The sequence below is a fragment of the Delphinapterus leucas genome, chromosome 14 (assembly GCF_059928025.1).
Source record: "Delphinapterus leucas isolate spDelLeu-1000000601 "Yukka" chromosome 14, BTC_Dleu_Yukka2, whole genome shotgun sequence".
In the NCBI taxonomy this organism is placed as follows: Eukaryota; Metazoa; Chordata; class Mammalia; order Artiodactyla; family Monodontidae; genus Delphinapterus; species Delphinapterus leucas.
The window spans coordinates 99,197-118,660 of NC_143142.1; the positions used below are offsets into that span (position 1 = coordinate 99,197).

Sequence of the window (19,464 nt, forward strand, 5' to 3'; positions counted from 1 at the left end):
CCGCAGGTCACCAGAGGGTGGCATCTTGCTCAGGGGAAGGACACTGCGGTGTCGTCGGGACCACGAGTGAGGGCAGGCATAGCTTACCCACAACGACACAGCCTTGGAGTGGCGTGGCGCTCAGGCGCCGCCAGCACCAAGTGCGTGACTCAGATGAACACGGTCCGGCCACACAGAAGGGCTCCCAGGTGTGTAATCCCGCAGGGGCCCAGGTCAAGCCGCACGAGCCCCGCGGATGCTGTTACAGACACACAGGCCCGGGCTCCCCAGGGGTCGGCTCCAGAAGCGTATCCACACTACACTCACGCACACAAACACACACACACAGAAAATGCCCTGTGAGTGAGGACTGCAGCTATGCTGTCCCAAGACAAGAGCTACCAGAAGCTGGAGGGAGCCCTGAATCAGATCCTTCCCCTGGTGCCCTCAAGGCCTCGCCAACACCTAGATGTCACACTTCCAGTCTCCAGGACCATGAGACAACAGATTTCTGTTGTTCTGAGCCACCTGGTTTGTGGCACCTCATTGTTTTGTTTTGTGGCTGCACCGCACGGCTTGTGGGATCTTAGTTCCCCGACCAGGGATTGAACACGCACCCTTAGCAGTCAGAGTGTGGAGTCCTAAGCACTGGACCGTGAGGAAGTCCCTTGTGGTACTTTGTTACAGCAGCCCTAAGGGACGGATACAGGCACCCTCTGCTCTGTCCCCTTCTCTCCAGACCATGGTGGGTGAGGGTAGAGGCAGGGCCCTTCACAGACAGACCAAGGCCACCGCTGGCTGGTCACGCTTGCCCTGTCTGGGAGCTCCGGACACAGCTCTCGGCCTCCGGGGGCCATGGGAGGATAAGGGGGCTCCCTGGAGCTGGTCGCGCCCCCCCACCCCGTTCCTGGAGCCCAGAAAGCCCAGGAGTAGCCAGACCCCACCCCTCACCGTCCTCTGGGCCCTTCCCCCAGCCATCAGCAGGTTGGAATGGCCGCTATCTGCGTCTTCATCTCAGTAGGGGAGACACAGAAAGAGGCACTCTTGCCTGGTCACTGCATCTCACCAATGTCCCCTGGCTTAGGCTGGCCCTTTCAGTAAGGGCAAGCAGGACAGACTGGGCCAACACCCTCTTCTCAGAAGGGCCTGGGGTCAAGCCAGGAAGCAGGGAGGGAAGCGGTGGGCAGGAGGCCTGATTGGCAGGATGCGGAGGGCAGAGCCCCCTCCCTCCAGGTGCTCTGTGGAGGAGGGGCGAGCCTCTTGCCTCCTTCCCTACATCTGATGCGGCATGGGTGGCCCTCCGCAGGAGGTCCGCTCTGTCAAGGGTCAGCTCCAGAGACTTTAGTCCATTTCCTCCAAAGCAGACCTGATGCAGCTGGCTGAGTCAGGGCTCTGGGACTTTCAGGATGGAGCCCACTGTCTGCCAAGGGTAGGAGGGAGGAAAATGCCCTGGGGGTCCTCATGAGACCCGTTCACCAGAGTCCCGCCTCTGACTGTGACCAGTCCCCACCCAGGGAAACCAGGGTCTGCTGGCCACAGGACATCAGGACAGGCCCAGAGCTCTACATGTTTCCTGGGAAGGTCGAGGGGTGGCACACCCTATAGCAGCCCAGGGCGTTATAACCCCTAACCCCTAACCCTAAAGCACGTTCACTAATATGCTGACATGTGCAGAATTTGAATGAGGGTGAGTGAGTTTGAAGAGCGTGCTTCATGCGGGGACAGGTTGTGTGGGTAAAATGCATTGTGGAACTCAGTTATTTACATCAATCACCGTTTGGGTGAAGGGTAAGTCATAAAGTTGAAGAGTGACTCTTGGTGGCGAGGTGTACACTGTGTGCATGTGCGGGGAACGTCGGTGACGTCTGAGATCCCAGACCTGGGGTCAAAGGGAGAGTAAAGTGTTCACGAATTCTGAGAATTAGGTAAGCACATTAGGGAAACTAATGAATTAGTTAATAGAAAATTTGATGAGAAACAGGCTATTTACATAGCTTCAAAGAACCACCCCCTAAAATACTTACACAAAGAGAAAAAGAGGAACTTTACAGTGGAGAAGCTTGGTCGGCAACACCCTAACCAGGTGATGGAGATGTGCACCATCAGCGGTGGGGTGAGTGACAAGGACACACGCCGCCCAGAAGACGCAGTAAGGACCAAGCGTCACTTCTGGGATCTTCCGTCCAAATGCAACCCCAAATCACAAGGAAACGTCAGACATGGCCACTTTGGGGGACGTTCTGCAGAGTAACCAGCTTGCAATACTCAAGCCGAGGTCATGGAAGGCCAGGAAAACCCAGGGGCTGTGCCAGGCTGAAGGGCACTGAAAGCCCTGTTGAGTAGAGGCAGCCAGCGCTATGGGGCAGATTTGGATTCTCTCACATCCAGGGCATTACTGGGACGACGACCTGAACTCTCACGGGGTCTGGCAAATTAGGTGGCAGTAAAGTACCAGGACTGATTCCCTGATTTCCATGGAGGTGCTGTGCACGTGTAGAATTCCTTATCTGAAGGAAACACATAAAAGTATTAGGGGAATATGATGGGGCAGCAGGTCAGTAACTTGTTCTCAAATGGCTCAAGGGAAAAAAGATCTTTGTACCCCATTTTCAACTTTTGGCCAGTTTTCAATTGTTTCAAAATAAGAAAATGTTCTCAAACTGAAAGGCCCGAGTTTCCGGGAACCTGGAATGTGAGTGGCCGTCCACGTGGCACCCCTGTCGCTCGTGATGCTCGGCCCTGCTTGTGGTTCCAGCAAGGAAGGTGGGACGTGACGGATGCAGGAGTGCTGGTGCTCTCAGCTGAGACACCGCTCCCGGGAGCTCCCAGTGTCCGCTCAGGCGTCCCAGGCTCTCAGCTGCTCCCACTTCATCCCACCCCCCAGCAAGCACCTGGAAGTGCCCCCGTGGTCCTCTGCCCTCCCCACTCTCCTGTGAGCCCCGAGGGCACAAACCTGACTTTGCTCCCCACTGTACCACTTCTGTTGACCAACAGGATGGGGAGGTGAGGGTCAAGGGCCCATCCCCGGGGAGGACAGTCCCGGGTGCCAAAGCTCAGCCCCTGGCCTGCGCGCTCAGCACACTGCTTCCACCTTGGGGGCAATTCCTCGTTCCCGGGGCAAAATGACCAGGCAAGGGGCAGAGCGCAGAGATGCCCACGGGACGCTGCTTATAACACGGAGCTGGTGGAAAGGATCCGAATATCCCTCACCAGGTCCTGATGCGTGGAGTAGTGCCCTCGCGCTGTGCAATGGGGGCCAGGCCTGGCAGGGGCAGGTGTCCGGGACAGTTAAGTGAATGGGGGAGGGGCGCATCAGAACATTAAACTTTAATTGAACAGAACACTTGGTCGGCAAACACAACGGATCACAACGCAAGGGGAAGGCGCCGCGCCCCAGCCAGCACTCTCCTGCCTGTGGGCCGCACTCACCACGGGGCTGGGCGGGAGGGTGGCTGCAGTGCCACACCCTCCTCTCTGGAGAGGGGCCTGCCTGCCCAGGAGCTTGACTGCAAGCTGCTGCTGCCTGAGTAGAACAGACCCACCTTGGACTTCTGACTTCACAAATGTTTCTCAGATGCTTCTTGCAGTATAGGGAGTTGCCAACCAAACTATTCAAACATGGCAGCCCTCAGTGCTTCTCAGCAGAACCCCCAGGGAACTCTGGGGACCTCCTTCTTCTGTAGGGACAGAGCTCTGCAACTTGTGTTACCAGCTGTCCACACTTGCTCCCCTGGAGCGCTGGCCAGGCTCCCGAGGGGCAGCTCAGCCCAGGCTGCCCCCTGAAAGCTCAAGGAGCATCCTGGCTCCCCAGAAGGCGTCGCTGGAGGTCTGGCCATCGGGCCACTGCACCTGGAATGCCAACACAGCATCACACATGGAGGTGCCCTCTGTGGGCTCTGCCTTCCCATCCGGGTCACCCTGACCCTGGGACCCGCCCCCTCTGGACTCCACCCCATGACACCTGCCTCCAGTTCTCATTCCACCGAAGTCCAGCCTCGAGGAATCCCTGCCCCATGTTCAACTCTGTCCATTTTATTCACTCCAAAGTCCCAAGCTGAGGACCCAGGAGTTAGGAGGGAAACCCACGGTACCTCATAGGAAGGCCTCACCTGGCTGGAGGGCATAGGCTGGCCCAGGTCCATGGCCGGCACGGGGCCAGGGAAGGCAGGCGGGGCCGGGGCCAGCTCCGGGGGGCTGGAAAAGGGACAGTATCAGGACAGGCCCTTTTCCAGGCCCTGTTTGAGGCTCACGCTGTTTACTGTGAGCGCCACACCCTGAGAGCTTTCTGCCCATCAGAAGCCCTTCCTGGTGCCGGACTCTCTTTTGGGAACGGCCTCCTCCTGCAGGGCCCTCAGGTGTGCAGGGTGCTGGAGGGGCCTGTGTGACACCTTGAGCAGGTGGCCAGGTAGTCAGAGAGCACATCAGCACAGGCTCACAGAGGACGGGATGGTAAGCAGAGATGTGAAGAAAAGGAACAGGCCTGAGGTGTGACGGAGCCCAGAGGTCCTTAGGACCAAATCCAGGGTGGCGGCAGGGGACGCAGATGCAGCCGCTCGGGACAATATCATGCGGTCCCTCAAAGTCAGACCACACTCACCCTGTGATCTACTCATCCCACCGCCACGTGCACACCCCCCCAGAGACACGAGGGCAAACACGCAGGCCACCACGCGTCGGGAATGTGCACAGCAGCCCCAAACCAGGAGCTCCCAGATGCCCGCCAACAGATGACGACAATCCACACCAAGGGCTCGGCCTCAGCCATGAAGAGGAAGGGGTGCGGACACACACGGCAGCAGGGGCAGGTCTCAAAGGAGTCAGGCTGAGTGGAAGAAGCCATACCCCAAAAAAGAGTCTACGCTGTATGAGTTCACTTATATGGAACTCTAGAAAACGCAGCTAAAAGCAGGCCCTCGGTCCTGGGGTGGCAGGGGTGGGAACAGCCCTGTGACCCATGACTAGCAGCACAGCTATGGTTTGTAGGAGATACGTAAGTCACGCTCGGAAAACTGTCCTGTGCACCGTCTAAACATGTTGGTTTACTCCAATGAAGCAGTTTTTAAACAAGGAATCAAGGTCACCAGATCAGAGCAAGGATGAGCTGGGGCACTGGAGTCCAAGGGTGATACAGCCAGTGGAGAGGCCCAGCAGGCCATGAGGGGCCCTGTGGCTGCTCTGTGTGGCTCCCGGTCATAAATGGAAAAGTGAGTCCATCAGCATGGTCTGGATTTTCCCACCATCTGGCTGTTTCCACAAGCAGAGCCTCTGACTTGGGAGGCTCCTCCCCTTCTCTCCCATGTCCCCCAGTAATTCTTCCCTCACTGGGCACCTGGCCTTCTGCTCCCAGACTTGGGAGACCCCGAACCCTGGGGACCCTGTCCTGCGGTCCCCATCGTAGATTCCCTCTCCACCGGAGGACCCCTGGCCCGACATCGCCTCCTGTGAAGCCTCTGGACGCTGCCACGGCTGTCCCAAGCCCCTTTAAAACTCCAATTTGGAATATACAATCAGGATCTTGATGCTGTCCAGAAGCTAAAAGTCTTTGGGGAAAAGAAAATGCCTGAAAGAGGCTGCTGGGGCCCAGGGAGAGCTCTGGGACGCGTGAAGGCCTAAGCACCACCCACAGAACGGACGCCCGTATCTGCTCCAATGCTTGTCTGAGGGAGAGACTACCGCCTTCTTTCGGTAGATGTAGGATGGGGGACTGTTGAGGTTTCCAGAAATCCACAAGGAAAGGACGCACTCTGCACCGTTGGAGATGGTGAGTCTGTGCACGAGGCACCCTGCCCACGGCCCATAGGAAGTGTCACCTGAGCCCTGTGGCTCTGCAGCTTACCTCTGGGTGAGGGTGAACTCAGGAGCCTGCAGTGGAAGCCGGGGCACCAGGAAGCCGCTCGCCTGTGGCTCCGCTTGGCCACCGCTGGTACCTGGACCCTCCTCCAGGTATGTGCTCCGGGCGTTGCTGCTGGGAGGGTCAGCGAATCCTGCACGGGAAGCAATCCCACAACCCAGTGCTGGGGGAAGGGAGCACAGTCTACGTGCAGCACAACACAGGCCTCCGTGGAGAGGCAGCCCCCAGCCTCGGCTCCCGCGCTGAGGGAAGAACAGCCACCACTGCTGATCTCAGTGGCCTCTGCAGGCTCCCAAAGACCAAAACAAGGTCAAGTTTTGCTGACCTCAAATTTCTCTTTGTCATTCTAGATCTCATGCCAGCCCCAGTGCCAAACAAAGACTCAGCACCCCAGTCCGCCCTACACCCACCACGGCTGTCTGAGGAGAGACCCCGCGGTGTCCCCCGTTCACCACAGGCTGGCCCAGCCCACGGCCATTGCCCTCCCCTTTCACCTTGGGTTTCACCATGATTTCACTGCAGTGCCAGGTGTTACTACCTTACCTTGCCTTTTCTCTCTACTTAAAATATTGTAGAAAATCTCTCAGCGTGTCTGTCTTTCACCCTAAAAGGCAAGCCCCTGTGGACGTGATCAATTCTGGGTCGACAGACGTTTAGGAGCAAAGTGAGCTAAGAAGGAAGGTCCATTGCTGCCCTAAGTCTATCCAGGTGGTAAAACTAGCATGCATCCCCGATCTCAGACCCCAAACAACAGTCCTCCCTCCTGTCTGCCAGAGCCGAGACCTTCCTAACCATTTGGTGCATGACTCTACCTCCGCCTTCTGCTGTTTCCCCTTTCCTGCAGAACTTTACAGATAGTCTGAGGTCCAGGAAATATGGTTAACTGCTAATTTGAACATTTCCAGTTTACACAGAATAGATCAGTGGGTTTTATCTTCTTCCTCCAAGAAAAACAGAAATAAAAAGCCCGAAGCCTAGAACAAAGGGAGTGTCATGGGAAGGGTAATTGGCAGGTGGGAGATGTCCATGTTCTGCAGATGCAGGGCACAGGTCTGATCCCATGGTGGGGGCTGTCTGAAGGGAAGCTGGGGCATAAGCAGGGGCCAAGGACCCTGAGAGGTTTGCAGGGAGGGAGGGAAAGCAAGGTGCTCAGGCAACCGGCAGGGAGCTCTCCAATTCCCAGAGAACACACCCCTCACATAGGCTGGACACGGTGTAAAGACCAGCTTCCCTCCTCCCAGTATGAGGCTGGCCACTGCCCATTCCAACTCCAGCCTTGTTAGTAAACATGGACAGGAAAAGGTCTCTGAAATCAAAGACCAATTCGATCAGATGGAAAAGCTGCCTCGGAGAAATGAGTCTCCAGGCTCTTCCTCTTTGGGGCACCTCTTCCTCCTCTGTTCAAGGAAGGGCCTGAATCCACAACCCCAACATTCCCCCCTTCAGGCAAGAAAGCACATTTTCTGAAACTACTAACTAGGATACTCAGAGAAATATAAGATACTGCATCTATAAAAAGTAATACAATCGGGGCTTCCCTGGTGGTGCAGTGGTTAAGAATCCACCTGCCAATGCAGGGGACACAGGTTCGAGCCCTGGTCCCGGAAGATCCCACATGCCGCAGAGCAACTAAGCCCGTGTGCCACAACTACTGAGCCTGTGCTCTAGAGCCTGCGAGCCACAACTACTGAAGCCCATGCACCGAGAGCCGATGCTCTGCAACCTCAATGAGAAGCCTGCACACCACAACGAAGAGTAGCCCCCGCTTGCCACAACTAGATAAAGCCCGTGTGCAGCAACGAAGACCCAACACAGCCAAAACTAAATAAATAAATTTATTTTTAAAAACTTATTAAAAAACAAAAACAAGTAACATGATCTATGAAGAAAGGAAAATCAGAAATAAGAAAAGAGAGCTTGGGGAATTTCCCTGGTGGTCCAGTGATTAAGACTCCATGCTCCCAATACAGGGGGCCCAGGTTCAATCCCTGGTCAGGGAACTAGATCCCTCATGCCTCAACTAAGAGCCTGTACGCGACAACTAGAGACCCCACGTGCCGCAACTAAGACACGGCACAGCCAAATAAATAAATAAATAAAATTTTAAAAAAAAGAAAAGAGAGGTTGGAGTTCTCTTAAAATGTATAATTGTCAAAATATCAGAAGACAAAGTTTAAGACAAAAGCACATACAATAAAAAAGAAATTTTTTAAAAAAGGTAAGCATTTTGGGAGATTGGTCCAGGATTTCCAACATCCAAATAACATTTGTGCTCTAAAGAGAGAACTGGAAGGAGGAAACTATCAAAGAAAATCACAAAAAGTGCCCAGAGCTTAAAGAATACCTTGTTCTCTGGTTCTTTAAATTGAACAACAAAGTGAATTCAAAAGACTCACACCTGGGACCATCACTGTGAAATTTCAGAACACCAAGACTTCAAAAATAAAAAGCTCCAATAAAGGAAAAATACGTGAACATCAGAATGACATCTAACTTAAAATGACAACATTGGATACTATAATTGGATGCTATGTTGCTTTCAAATTTCTAAGGTAAAAAGTATTTTAGGGCTTCCCCGGTGGCGCAGTGGTTGAGAGTCCGCCTGCCGATACAGGGGACACGTGTTCGTGCCCCGGTCCGGGAAGATCCTACATGCCGCGGAGCGGCTGGGCCCGTGAGCCATGGCCGCTGAGCCTGCGCGTCCGGAGCCTGTGCTCTGCAACGGGAGAGGCCACAACAGTGAGAGGCCCGCGTAAAGCAAAAAAAAAAAAAAAAAAGTATTTTAAACTCAGAATTCTGTCCCTGACAAGTCGTTAATCAAACTTGAGGGCGGATTAAAGACAATTTCAGAAGATGCAAGGAAACAGACACTACCTTGAAGGCACCCTTTCTTATAGAGTTAATTAAAGACATTCTCTAACATAACAAGAGTCAAGAAAGAAAGAACAAGACTTGCAATTAAGGAAACGCTGAAGCAAACCCAGGGAAGCAGTTAAAGGTGCTCCTGGGATGACGGCTCCACACCAGACTGGGAGCAGGAAGGAGGCCCTGGCAACAAGTCTTCAAAGGGGATGCTTAAGACACTGCAAGAAGTTAGGGATGTGATAGAGCAGACAATGTAAGAAAAAAGGGAGGCAATGACAAACTACAAGACGACCTGTATGGAACCACAGAAGACTAAGAAATTCAGGTGACAGGCTGAGTTCAGTGCCAACATCCTCCTTAGAAGCTGGGATGTCACAAGATGCTATCGTTTGGTGCACGAAATGTATACCTGAATACGTATCCTTTAAAGGTATCTATAGCGACAGCTACGACTAAGGAAGAAGCCAGGAGGGAGCTGGAGGTCTGAGCAGCTCAGCCCCGCCGTAGCAGATGCTGACTGGTTAGGCACAGGGACTGGAGCCCGGGCCGGCAGTCATTTCATTTCATTTTAACTCTTTCCTCACCAGCTTATTTTTTTAGTCACATGCACATTTTATTTTGAAAACAAAAATAAAATGAAAACTATCCAGGCTGTTGGTGGGAAGAGCCTGTTCCAACTGCACTGGTTTGGGGTCTAATCAAGTATAAGAGATTCAAGCAGAAAGTCCTGGCCCCTCAAAATTCTTCCCCGTCAAATAACATACAAGCAGTTGAAGCATCTGATGTAGAAACACATGGTCTGTCTAGCGTAGACCCACCTGTGGGGCTGGCCTCACCAAGGGCGGTGATGGACACAGCCAGAGGAGCATCTGCAGGGCGCATCGTGAGGTCCAGCCCGTGACTGTGGATCAGTGGCCTAGTCTGGAAGGAAACTTCCTTGGAGGATTCCAGTGCAAGAGACGTCAGCCACGACTCGGGGGCACCCAGAGAGGGATCCAGCATGTCGCTGCCAGCAGCCAGAGGGCAGAAACCAGAGCCAGGGAAGACGGGAGGAAGAGTGGCAGGATCGTGGCTAGGCCCCTCCTGGTACATCTCACCACCCTGCAGAGACCTGGGGAGCAAAGTGAACACCATCCCTCAGGCTGGGGTAGTGGGGCCTGGGAGGAGATTCCAGCCCAGTTTGGGAATCTGGGCGGCGGACTCAACGCAGCCACAGATGGCTGTGGGGTCCACCCCAATCACGCTGCCTCCACAGTTCTCCCTGGGGCTGCAAGGGTTCCAGAGACACAAAAAATACTAGCCCTGGAAACCTAAGATACGTTAGCAGTTTATTTACAAGGGCCTTCAATGAAACATTGCTCCACAATATTGAGGACTGAAAATGATTAGCAAGAACCTAATAGGTGAAAGATTAAATGAAGGTGGATCTTAAAGGAGTGCTAGGCAGCAGTTAACAATTTAAAGAATGAAAATATTCCCCAAATGCTCCCTGTGTCTCAGATGGTGCTCCTGGGCTTCTGTTAACAACCCCCCGCCCCTGTAATCTGTGTAATGACATGCGTGGCAGGGTCCATCACTATCCCCATTTCACAGGTGAGAAAAAGCAGGCACTGAGAGGTCACGGGAACCTGCCTAAGGCCACACACCTGGGTAGTGCCAGCCTGGACGTGAGGTGCCAGCCCAGGCAGTGTCATGAGAGATGCTTAAAACACAAGCGTAAATGGAAAAAGTGGGCACAGCGTGATGTTTACGCAGACGTGGACCTGGTCCCACACTCAGACTCGGTCCCGCTGCGGCCGGCACTTTCCTCACAGCAGCTTGTGTGGCACCACAGGGGCAACAGGGTGAGGGAAAGCGGTTAGGCAGAGCCTGGTCTGTAGCAGGAACTCAAGAAATGTTGGCTGTTACTAACCTAATGATATACCAACCATACCAAATGCTAGAGAGAAACAGACCACGAGGACAGCCGGTTTGCCTTTAGGAGATAGGTCTGCATGTTTTTCTTTCTGTTTTCCCCATTCACCAAAATGTACGGGAAGTCAGGCTGTGAGTCCGGCTCCAGGGAACAGGTTTGGAGTCCATGACGTGGGCTCCTTGCCAGTGGCTCCCCTGTACCTGGGGTCTCAGCTGAATCTGCCCTCCGCCATCACTGAGCTGGTCCCAGTGCCCGGCAGGCATTCCTACGCCCACTCCAGGCCTGGTCTCCCACTGAAGATGGGGAATTGAACAGGGAACGGTCCCATGGCCCACGTGGATGGCAGTACCTGGGAGCCAGTGACTTTGGCATGGTCTCGTCTCCAGAGAAGTCTGGGGCCAGGACCAGTGGCTCCCACGGCCCTTGGGTGGTCTCCTGGGTCTGTACAGACCCACTTTCCTCAGGTCCTGCTAAAAGCCGATCAGACAGAGGGGAAGCTGGGTGATGCTCAGGGTCCCAGCTTCCTTCCCAGCAGGTTAAGAACAGCCATGCTGGCTGCCCAGTATTCTTTGTTTGTCCCCTGATCTGTCTTTGGTCTGAACCAACACCCATAATTAGGAACCCGGAACACCCTAAATTCTAGTGCTTGGCTCCCTTCCCACTGACTCCTGGCCCTGGCCGCAAAGTAACCTCTCAACGCAAAACGCTGCTGCAGCCCCACCTGGGCCCATCCTGAGTCCAACCTGACCCTCAGCTTCAGCGATCTTGCTTCCCACAGGGTGAAGTACCGAACGTGCAGGCGGGGGCTGGCGGAGAGGACCCTGTCCTGTAACCAGTGACCCTACCTCGGCCTGGCCCTAGACACAGGTTTTGGGAGAGGGGCCACTCACCCAACCACTGAGGCCTGTCCACGCACCCAGAGCCAAGGCGGGGCTGGCCTATGGGCTGCGGGGGGATCGGGCCGGCCTCCCTCGCGGTGTGGTCCTCCGCCGAGTCGCGGGCTGGCGCCGCGCGCTGCACAAGGGCCCTCTGGCGCCGCCGGTAATTGGCGAACCAGTTGTAGATCTGCTCCGTGGTCAAGCGCGTCTCCGAGGCCAGGTCCTCCTGCGCCGAAACAACACGCCGCTTGCCCAGCCCGCTCCTGAGACGTGGGGCCGGGACACCAGCGGGCCGGGACACAGGGCGGCCGGGGCATCATGCAGGCCGGCGCTGTGGCCTCTGGCCTTGTTCCTCCTCAAGCCGCCGCCCGGCCGACGGCCACTCGCAGCCGGGAGGGCTCGGCAGGGCTTGCAAACCGGACCCTCCCGAGGCGCCACCAAACCACTGACCGCCCGCCCGCCGGGCCGGTGCGAGAGCGCGTCGGCCTCGACCGACCCTGTGATCAAGCACCTGTCCTTCCTCAGGAGCCAGATCCGAACCACCACGGGCCACAGCACGGAGCTCCAGGAGGGCCCCGCTGATTGGACCCGGAGAGAAGGGAGCACGCCAGCTTTATGAGCGGCAAGGCTCTTACTGCTGCCCCCACTACCTGCTCCCGAGAGCTCACCCATGCATCCCTCCTGCTGGAGTCCCGGCCGCGGTGAGTGCTCAGTGAGCACCTGCTGAAGCCACACTGGATGACGGGGTATTAAGACTCCCGTGATGAAACTAACCCCGCCACGTGTGCAGGCGGCTGCCAGCCAAAGAGTGCCGTCCCCAGGGCAGTTCAGGGCAGGCGGAGAGCGCCAGCGCCCTGGCAGATATGCCACTGGGGAGGCGGGGAGGTGCGGCTGAGGATGCGGGTCAATCCCCTAAGGGTGGTGATGTCACCTAAGGGTGGGAGTCCCCTAAGGACCGGGGAGGGTAGGCTAAGGGGAGGGTTGCCGGGCCTCGCTCTCATCTGCTCTTACCCGCTCGGCCTTGCTGGGGTTGGTGCTCACACCCGAAGCAAACTCCTGCAGCTTCTGGCGAACTTCTCTGGGGAAGTTCCGGCTCTTGAGGCCATCAGGGCAGAGGGAGGCAGGCGGTGGGTTCCTGGATGAGAACAGTGAGACCCCCGGCTTCTTCTGTTGTACCTGCTGTGCTCCCCTGGACTTCCTGTCCTTTCACTGGCCACCCCCCTCCCCTGCAGGACTGTGTGCTGCAGTCCCCGGGTCCACCCCCTGAACAAGGGTGGGGTCTCGTGTTGCCTGGGCCCACACCCCACACTTTCACCAGGGTTTCCAGTACCACTCACTGACCAGTGGCCATGACTGTTAAAGCTGGGGGATGAGGGTAGTGAGATTGGTTATGCTACCCTCTTTACTGAGTCTATACTGGAATTTTTCCAAAAGAAAAAAAGTGACATATAAGCAAACAGCACCGGTCTATACAAGATTTGCTAGCCAAATGCCAATTGAACAAACCCCCATGAACATCGAAAACACACCCCACACATCCCAGTGGAGCTCAATCTCCCGCTCCCCACACCGTCCCCCAGCCCATCCTGCGCATCCCAGTGAGAGAGCACCACGTCCCTGCCAATCAGGCCAAGAGCCCTGCAGCCAGGTTTATTCTCTTTACCTTCTCCAGTACATTCAACCTATCGTTAAATCCTCTAGAGTCAATCCTGACACAACCCTTTCCCCAGCCATGGCCACTCCCAGACACTCCAAGAACCTCCCGCCTCTGCCCCTGCACTAACCGTCTGCTGTGGCGCCAGCGCCACCCCTCCCTACGCCCAGAGCACGCCTGCCCCGTGCTCCAGCGTCACCCCTCCCTACGCCCAGAGCACGCCTTCCCCGTGCTCCAGCATCACCCCTCCCTACGCCCAGAGCACGCCTGCCCCGTGCTCAGGCCTCCCCCTCCCTACGCCCAGAGCACGCCTGCCCCGTGCTCAGGCCTCCCCCTCCCTACGCCCAGAGCACGCCTTCTCCGTGCTCAGGCCTCCCCCTCCCTACGCCCAGAGCACGCCTTCCCCGTGCTCCAGTGTCACCCCTCCTTACGCCCAGAGCACGCCTTCCCCGTGCTCCAGTGTCACCCCTCCCTACGCCCAGAGCACGCCTGTCCCGTGCTCCAGTGTCACCCCTCCCTACGCCCAGAGCACGCCTGCCCCGTGCTCAGGCCTCCCCCTCCCTACGCCCAGAGCACGCCTTCCCCGTGCTCCAGTGTCACCCCTCCCTACGCCCAGAGCACGCCTTCCCCGTGCTCCAGTGTCACCCCTCCCTACGCCCAGAGCACGCCTTCCCCGTGCTCCAGTGTCACCCCTCCCTACGCCCAGAGCACGCCTGCCCCGTGCTCAGGCCTCCCCCTCCCTACGCCCAGAGCACGCCTGCCCCGTGCTCAGGCCTCCCCCTCCCTACGCCCAGAGCATGGCTGCCCCGTGCTCAGGCCTCCCCCAGGCTCAGCCCCGTGCTGCAGCCCGAGCACAAGCAGAGGGCCAGCGAGTCACAGCCCTCTACTGAACGAGCTCCGTCCAGCATTCCTTGCTCTAAATTATGGGATCTGCTTTGTTTCCTGGTCTACTGTCCATCATCCACACCCGCAGGCAGCTCCAGGACAGCAGGGCCCCAGCACCTCTAGTAACGCGCAGCAACCAGGGGCCTCTTCACAAACACTGCATGCTGGTCCCCAAGGCATTTACTTTGCTGAGCCACCCTCTGGCAGGCTGTCAGAGCCTATATGGAGGGACCTGACTGCATCCCTGAAGACCTCAAGGCTGACTAACTGCTGGGCTTTGAGGGCATATCTGGTGCGCACCATGAGAAAAATTCCGTCTGATCCAAAAGGAATCCATCTCTTCTTCCATCAACCAGGCCCATGGCTCAGAAACTCCTGTCACTTGGGCTTTCAGGAGCTCAGAGCAAGACCTGCAGCTCCTCCTGGCCAGTGGGGGACACCCAAGGTCAAGAACAAAGGCTCTCCAGTCTCGATGTCTAGGCTGGAATCCTGCCTTTGCATCTCTGTAGTGTGTAACCAGGCAAGTGACTAACTTTTCTGTGCTTTGGTGTCCTCATCCACGAACGGTGATGATGGTAATGACGATAACTAGTAGTCATAACGTGTACTTAGTGCTGATAATGGTCATGGTGGTAATTATTATCAACATCCATCCAGCAGCCACCGTGTACCAGACGGCCTTCTAAGCACTACGTGTATCTCATGTGGTGCTTGCAGACCCTCACCTTTCTCTCTCTCTTAAAGGTCCTGCAGCCCTGAGGGGCCGTGCTGGGATCCGGGCCAGGCACCTGCAGAGCCTGACCACGGGCATTAGCTGAGCTGAGGGGCACCCATCCTGCAGGAAGCGAGCGAGGTCAGGGTGCCCACCTGCCGCCTCCCTCACTGCAGGGCCCTCACTGACAGGCAGTGGCTCCTGCTGCAGCTACAACTTTCGGCCTGGGTCCTGGGAACAGTTCACCGTCCTCGCCCTGCGGGCACAGGTCGGAAAGCGTCCCCACAGCCAGCCGAGCAGTGGAGAGGAGGGCAACTGCTGCTGTGGAGCTTATTACCCTCTGTCTATCACTGCTTCCTCTTATCTCCCTGCCTCTACTTCACCTAAGTCCTTCTGTGGTCTTGGAGGGCAAATCCCTTGGGAGCCCCGGGGAATAAGCGCCAATGAAGGCTGGTGCATACCTCTTCCTGCACCGGAACTTCTGCACCGGGGTCAGCGTGGCCACGCCGAGCCTCTTCATGACCAGACGGTAGTGGATGTCATTCCAGAGCTGCACCAGCTTCAGGCTGCCACCCGGCACCCGGCATCCCTGTGGACAAGAGCCTGCTGAGACCCGGCACGCTTGCCTGCCCCGGAGCCCCGCCGTAGACCCAGACTGACCGCTAAGAACATCCGCTTGCTGGTGCCCCGCGGCGAGGGCATGAGCTCCATGGCCGGGCTCCTGTCCCCAGCAGGCCCTCCCACGAATGGGAGGCGGGCACAGCTCTCCCTCGCCCCCCAGGTGAGGGCCAGGCAAGGGGAAGGCCAACTCCGGGCTGTGGCCATAGCACCCAAGAGGCCGAGCCGTGCTGAGAACCACATGGTCAGGTCTGAGGGGCCTGAGGCTTGATCCCCGTCCTGCGTGAAAGGCCTTTATCTCCCACCAGCAGGGCAGGTCCCTAGGGCTCAGTGAGTTCAATCTGAGCTGAGGGGGACGAAGGGGTCCCGGTCTGTGCCAGTGACAGCTCCCCAACCCAGTGTGGCTTGGTCATGTAACCAGACTTTAGAGATGGCCAAGGACGCTGAGTGTGGGCCTACCCTGGACACAGCCCCTGTGGTCAGTATGTGGTTCTTGCCTCTAACCCCAGTGTTCTCAGGCCCATCTTGGTGAGGGAGGTGCTGAGAATCATTTAGCTTCCTCTCAACAGCATCAGAAAAAGCGCATTTTGCTGGGCTGAGGCCTGCAGTCTCCTGCTAGGATGCAGACGTCAGCACAACTGTCAGACAGGGAACCCACTTGGAGCCTCCCCACCTGCAGGAGTGGCCCTTGGCAGGAAATGCCCTTTCTTGATGTGGTAGCCCCATCCTTTCTCTCAGGTCTCAGAACACATCACTTCCTCAGAGACATTTCTGGACCATCCTGAGTTATTCCCATCCTGGGAGTCTTCCATCACTGATGTCACGCTCACATTCCATCACTGATTGCCTTCACGGCAGCTACTTCAACTCTGTGTGTTCACCCATTTATTCTGACATTTGGAAGGCTGAGCCCTCTTATGTTCCAGGTGTTATGCTGGGTGTTGGGGATACTTTAATGGGCAGAACTAACACGCCCCTGCTCCTGGGGCCTGCAGTGCAGGAGGGGAGGCGGATCACAGATCGAGAAATAGACAGGTTTCTAACCGTGAGCTGAGGAAGGAGCCACAGAGGGGGATGAGGGCTCCCTTAAGTCCTAGCTCGACGGGGTGACGTTTAAAGCAGAAACCAGACAGGTAGGAAGGCACCAGCCACACAGAGTGGTGTCCAGCCTCTGGCAGAGGGAACGGCACGCACAAAGGTCAAAAGACAAAGATCTCGGGAGTTCCAGGAGAACGGCAAGCAGCCAGCACCGCCACCGTGCAGGAGCCAGGACGGGATGGCAGGCTCTGGACCCGCGCCTCGGTGCGTACCGTGGTCCCATCTGCAGTTTTAAAACTGCCTCTGGCTGCTACGTGAAGACTAATAGAGGGGGCAGGGGAGGACACGGTGGTGGGGCGTGAGCGCCAGGAGGGTGCCGCAGGGCTTGGGGGAGAGGGAGCAAAAACAAAGAACGGGGCAGAGTTTAGTATCTTGAAGGTAAACTCAGCATGAGTTATGCATGGACCGTATTATGGAGTGAAAAAGGGAAACACAGGCCCCCAAATCTCTTATTAAAACTTTTTGATCCAGATGTATTTTGGAATTCAGAATTCCTCACACTTTAGGAAGTAACACAGGTATATACTACATAATTTGCACTATCCCAGTACCATCTAGGGCAGGAAGCATCCTGCAAGCAAACACACCAGGATTTGGGTAGCAAAACGTACGGCAGTAACATTAAGTGGATAAATAAAGACAAAAATAGTTTCCCATCAATGCAGCTCAGGTTTGATGCCAACTGAGTTGAGGTTCAAAGTACCACCGGAGGAGTGACAAAGATACTTGTGGTCTCAGAGTTCCCGGATGCAGACCCGCAGCTAAGGGACTGCGGTCCTGGGTCTGTTTGCTTGCCTCACTAACCGGAGCGCCAACTTTCCAAGCCAGGACCACTGGTCCAGGACCAGAGGGATCCGACAGATGGTCAGTTCTGTCTCGGGTTAGCAGGCAAGTTAGAACCTAGTACAGTGAGAGTGGACGGCCCTGGCTCGGCTTCTAGCAGCTCTCCCCAGGCTCCTGCTGACTCCTGGGCACTTCTGTCGTCTTCAGGCTGCTGTGGGCTGCTGCCCCTCTCCCCGCCCCACCCCGGTCCTACCTCTAGCAGCTGGCAGGCAGCCCGGTTCTGCTCCTGCTGGGCCAGCACGCTGGCGCACACCAGGGCCACGTCCGCGTTGTCCAAGAGGTACAGGCGGAGCTGGCTGTCCAGCACGGCCGTGACCAAGGTCTGCACCTGGGCGGGGTCGTCCTGGACCTCCCGGCACAGCCTGCCTGCGAGGGTCACCAGGTCCGCCAAGGGCAGGCCAGCACCTCCGCTTCCCCTCAGCAGCTGCAGGAAGCTCTGCATCCCGAGTCGGGTTGGACTCCTCTGCAAACAAGACGAAAGTCAGGACCACCACCAGCACTGATGGGCTGACTGCACGTCAATCCTCAGACCAACAATGCGAGGCCTCTCCCGCCACAGGTACTTGTATCGCGGCAGCAGTGAGAGAGGGCGGCGCGTCAGGGCCCGCCAGACTTTCCTTGTAGTCGCCACAACAGCGTAGACCCTGGCGGTGCACCAAGGCCCAGCTCGCTGCTCTCGCTGCCAGACTTCTCACTCTGCACGCCTGGAACCTCTATCTGGTGCCCTCGTGCCCCTCACCCGCCGCGCCACCTCTCTGTTTCCCCCACTTCTCACACCGCTTGTCACTGCATTTCCTCCTTCCTTCTCCGGGGTCTATGGGGGACAGGCCCACCTGCGCTGGGGTCATCAGATCCCCCCAGCATCTGCCAGACAGAGAGCAAGGCCTCTCGGAGCGGGTGGGCAGAGCCGCGGGCCAGGGGTTGCGCAGGCGCCCTAGGCGCTCCTTCGGAGGGGAGTCAGAGGCCCGCTGAGGCGGGACCAGCAAAATTTGCTTTTAACTATTTTAATTTTGGGGGAAAAAAACCCTTATATTTGATAACCACAAACATTTAAGGGTTGCTCTAGTCCGAAAAATTAATAAAATTAGAAAGGGAAGGGAAGAAGGAAAGAAGGAGGGACGAAGACAAGGAAACAGAGAAAGAGAAAAGGAGGGAGGGAGGGAAGGCACCGAGACAAAGAAATGAACACGTGCCGCCGGCACAGTCCTGCTGGAGTTTGGGCTCCCTGCCCTCACATCGCCTCGGGCACCAAGCTTCCCGCTCTGCCCGGTGAGGGCACAGGCTGAGAGCTGAGGTAACCTGCAAAGGCCCGAGGGCGGGGGCCTGGCCAGACTGGCTTCCGTGCGGCCCGTTGCACCCCAAAAGCCCGCTCTGCCGCCCTCCCACCCCGACACAAACAGGTGAGCCACGGCAAGCTGGACCGAAGGCTTTGCAGTGTTCTAGAAAATTACCGTCTAACTATGCAAACAGACACCAAGTTTTAACAGCAGAGGGAGTCTTTTTTATGGCGATACTCAGTCGGGCCAGCACCGCAGGCATGACTCCCGGTCTGCGCCGGGTCCTGCAAAGCACCCGTGCGAGGCGCGGCCATAACGGGCGCCGGCAGCTTGCCAGCCGCGGCCGCTGAGGCGGCTGGCGATCGCTTTTTCAAACAGCACGTGCAGACCTGTGTCCACAACTACCTCACTTCTGTGGAACAGGCTCCTGGAGGCGAGGGTAAGGGCGCGTTTTCAGTCGATGCTGCCAAACCGCTGTCCGCAAAGGTTGAGACAACCTGCGGAGAACTGCCACGCTCCCGGCGGAGGGTCTGGCCTGCTTCTAGCTCTTTCCTCCCGGCAGGGCTTCCAGGGCGCCCACCAGGGGACGCGCTCTCGCCGCCGCTTCCGAGCCTCAGCGCCTTGTCACGGGCTCCTGCCTCGGGGCCCCACGTTTCTTCCCGTCGCGACTGGCAGGAGGCCCGCGACCCCGCACCCTTCGAGCGACCCGGGTGTCCCCAGCGCCGACAGCCCCGCCCCACGCTGCTCCAGGAAGGGCGGGAAGGAGGCCAAGGGCCGAGCTCATGGAGAGGGTCCCGGAGTTCGGGAAGGAAGTGGGTTCGGGGGGCACCCCGAACACTGAGGGGACCCGGCCCGGCGGGGACAGAGGGGGCGGGGGGCAGGCGGCTAT

General features: G+C 57.0%; 1 protein-coding gene across 1 annotated transcript; it reads right to left on the reverse strand.

Annotated features, from left to right (window-relative positions):
* Positions 1-3,536: 3,536 nt before the first annotated feature.
* ANHX (anomalous homeobox) lies at positions 3,537-17,779 on the reverse strand. Its single transcript, XM_022598244.2, has 9 exons — positions 17,492-17,779; positions 15,201-15,328; positions 12,500-12,623; positions 11,501-11,714; positions 10,960-11,080; positions 9,514-9,806; positions 5,816-5,963; positions 4,089-4,173; positions 3,537-3,828 (listed from the first exon to the last, which is right to left on the reverse strand). Exons 1-9 carry the CDS (start codon positions 17,738-17,740, stop codon positions 3,742-3,744), a joined length of 1,449 nt encoding a protein of 482 aa, XP_022453952.2. The 5' UTR covers positions 17,741-17,779; the 3' UTR covers positions 3,537-3,741.
* Positions 17,780-19,464: the final 1,685 nt, after the last annotated feature.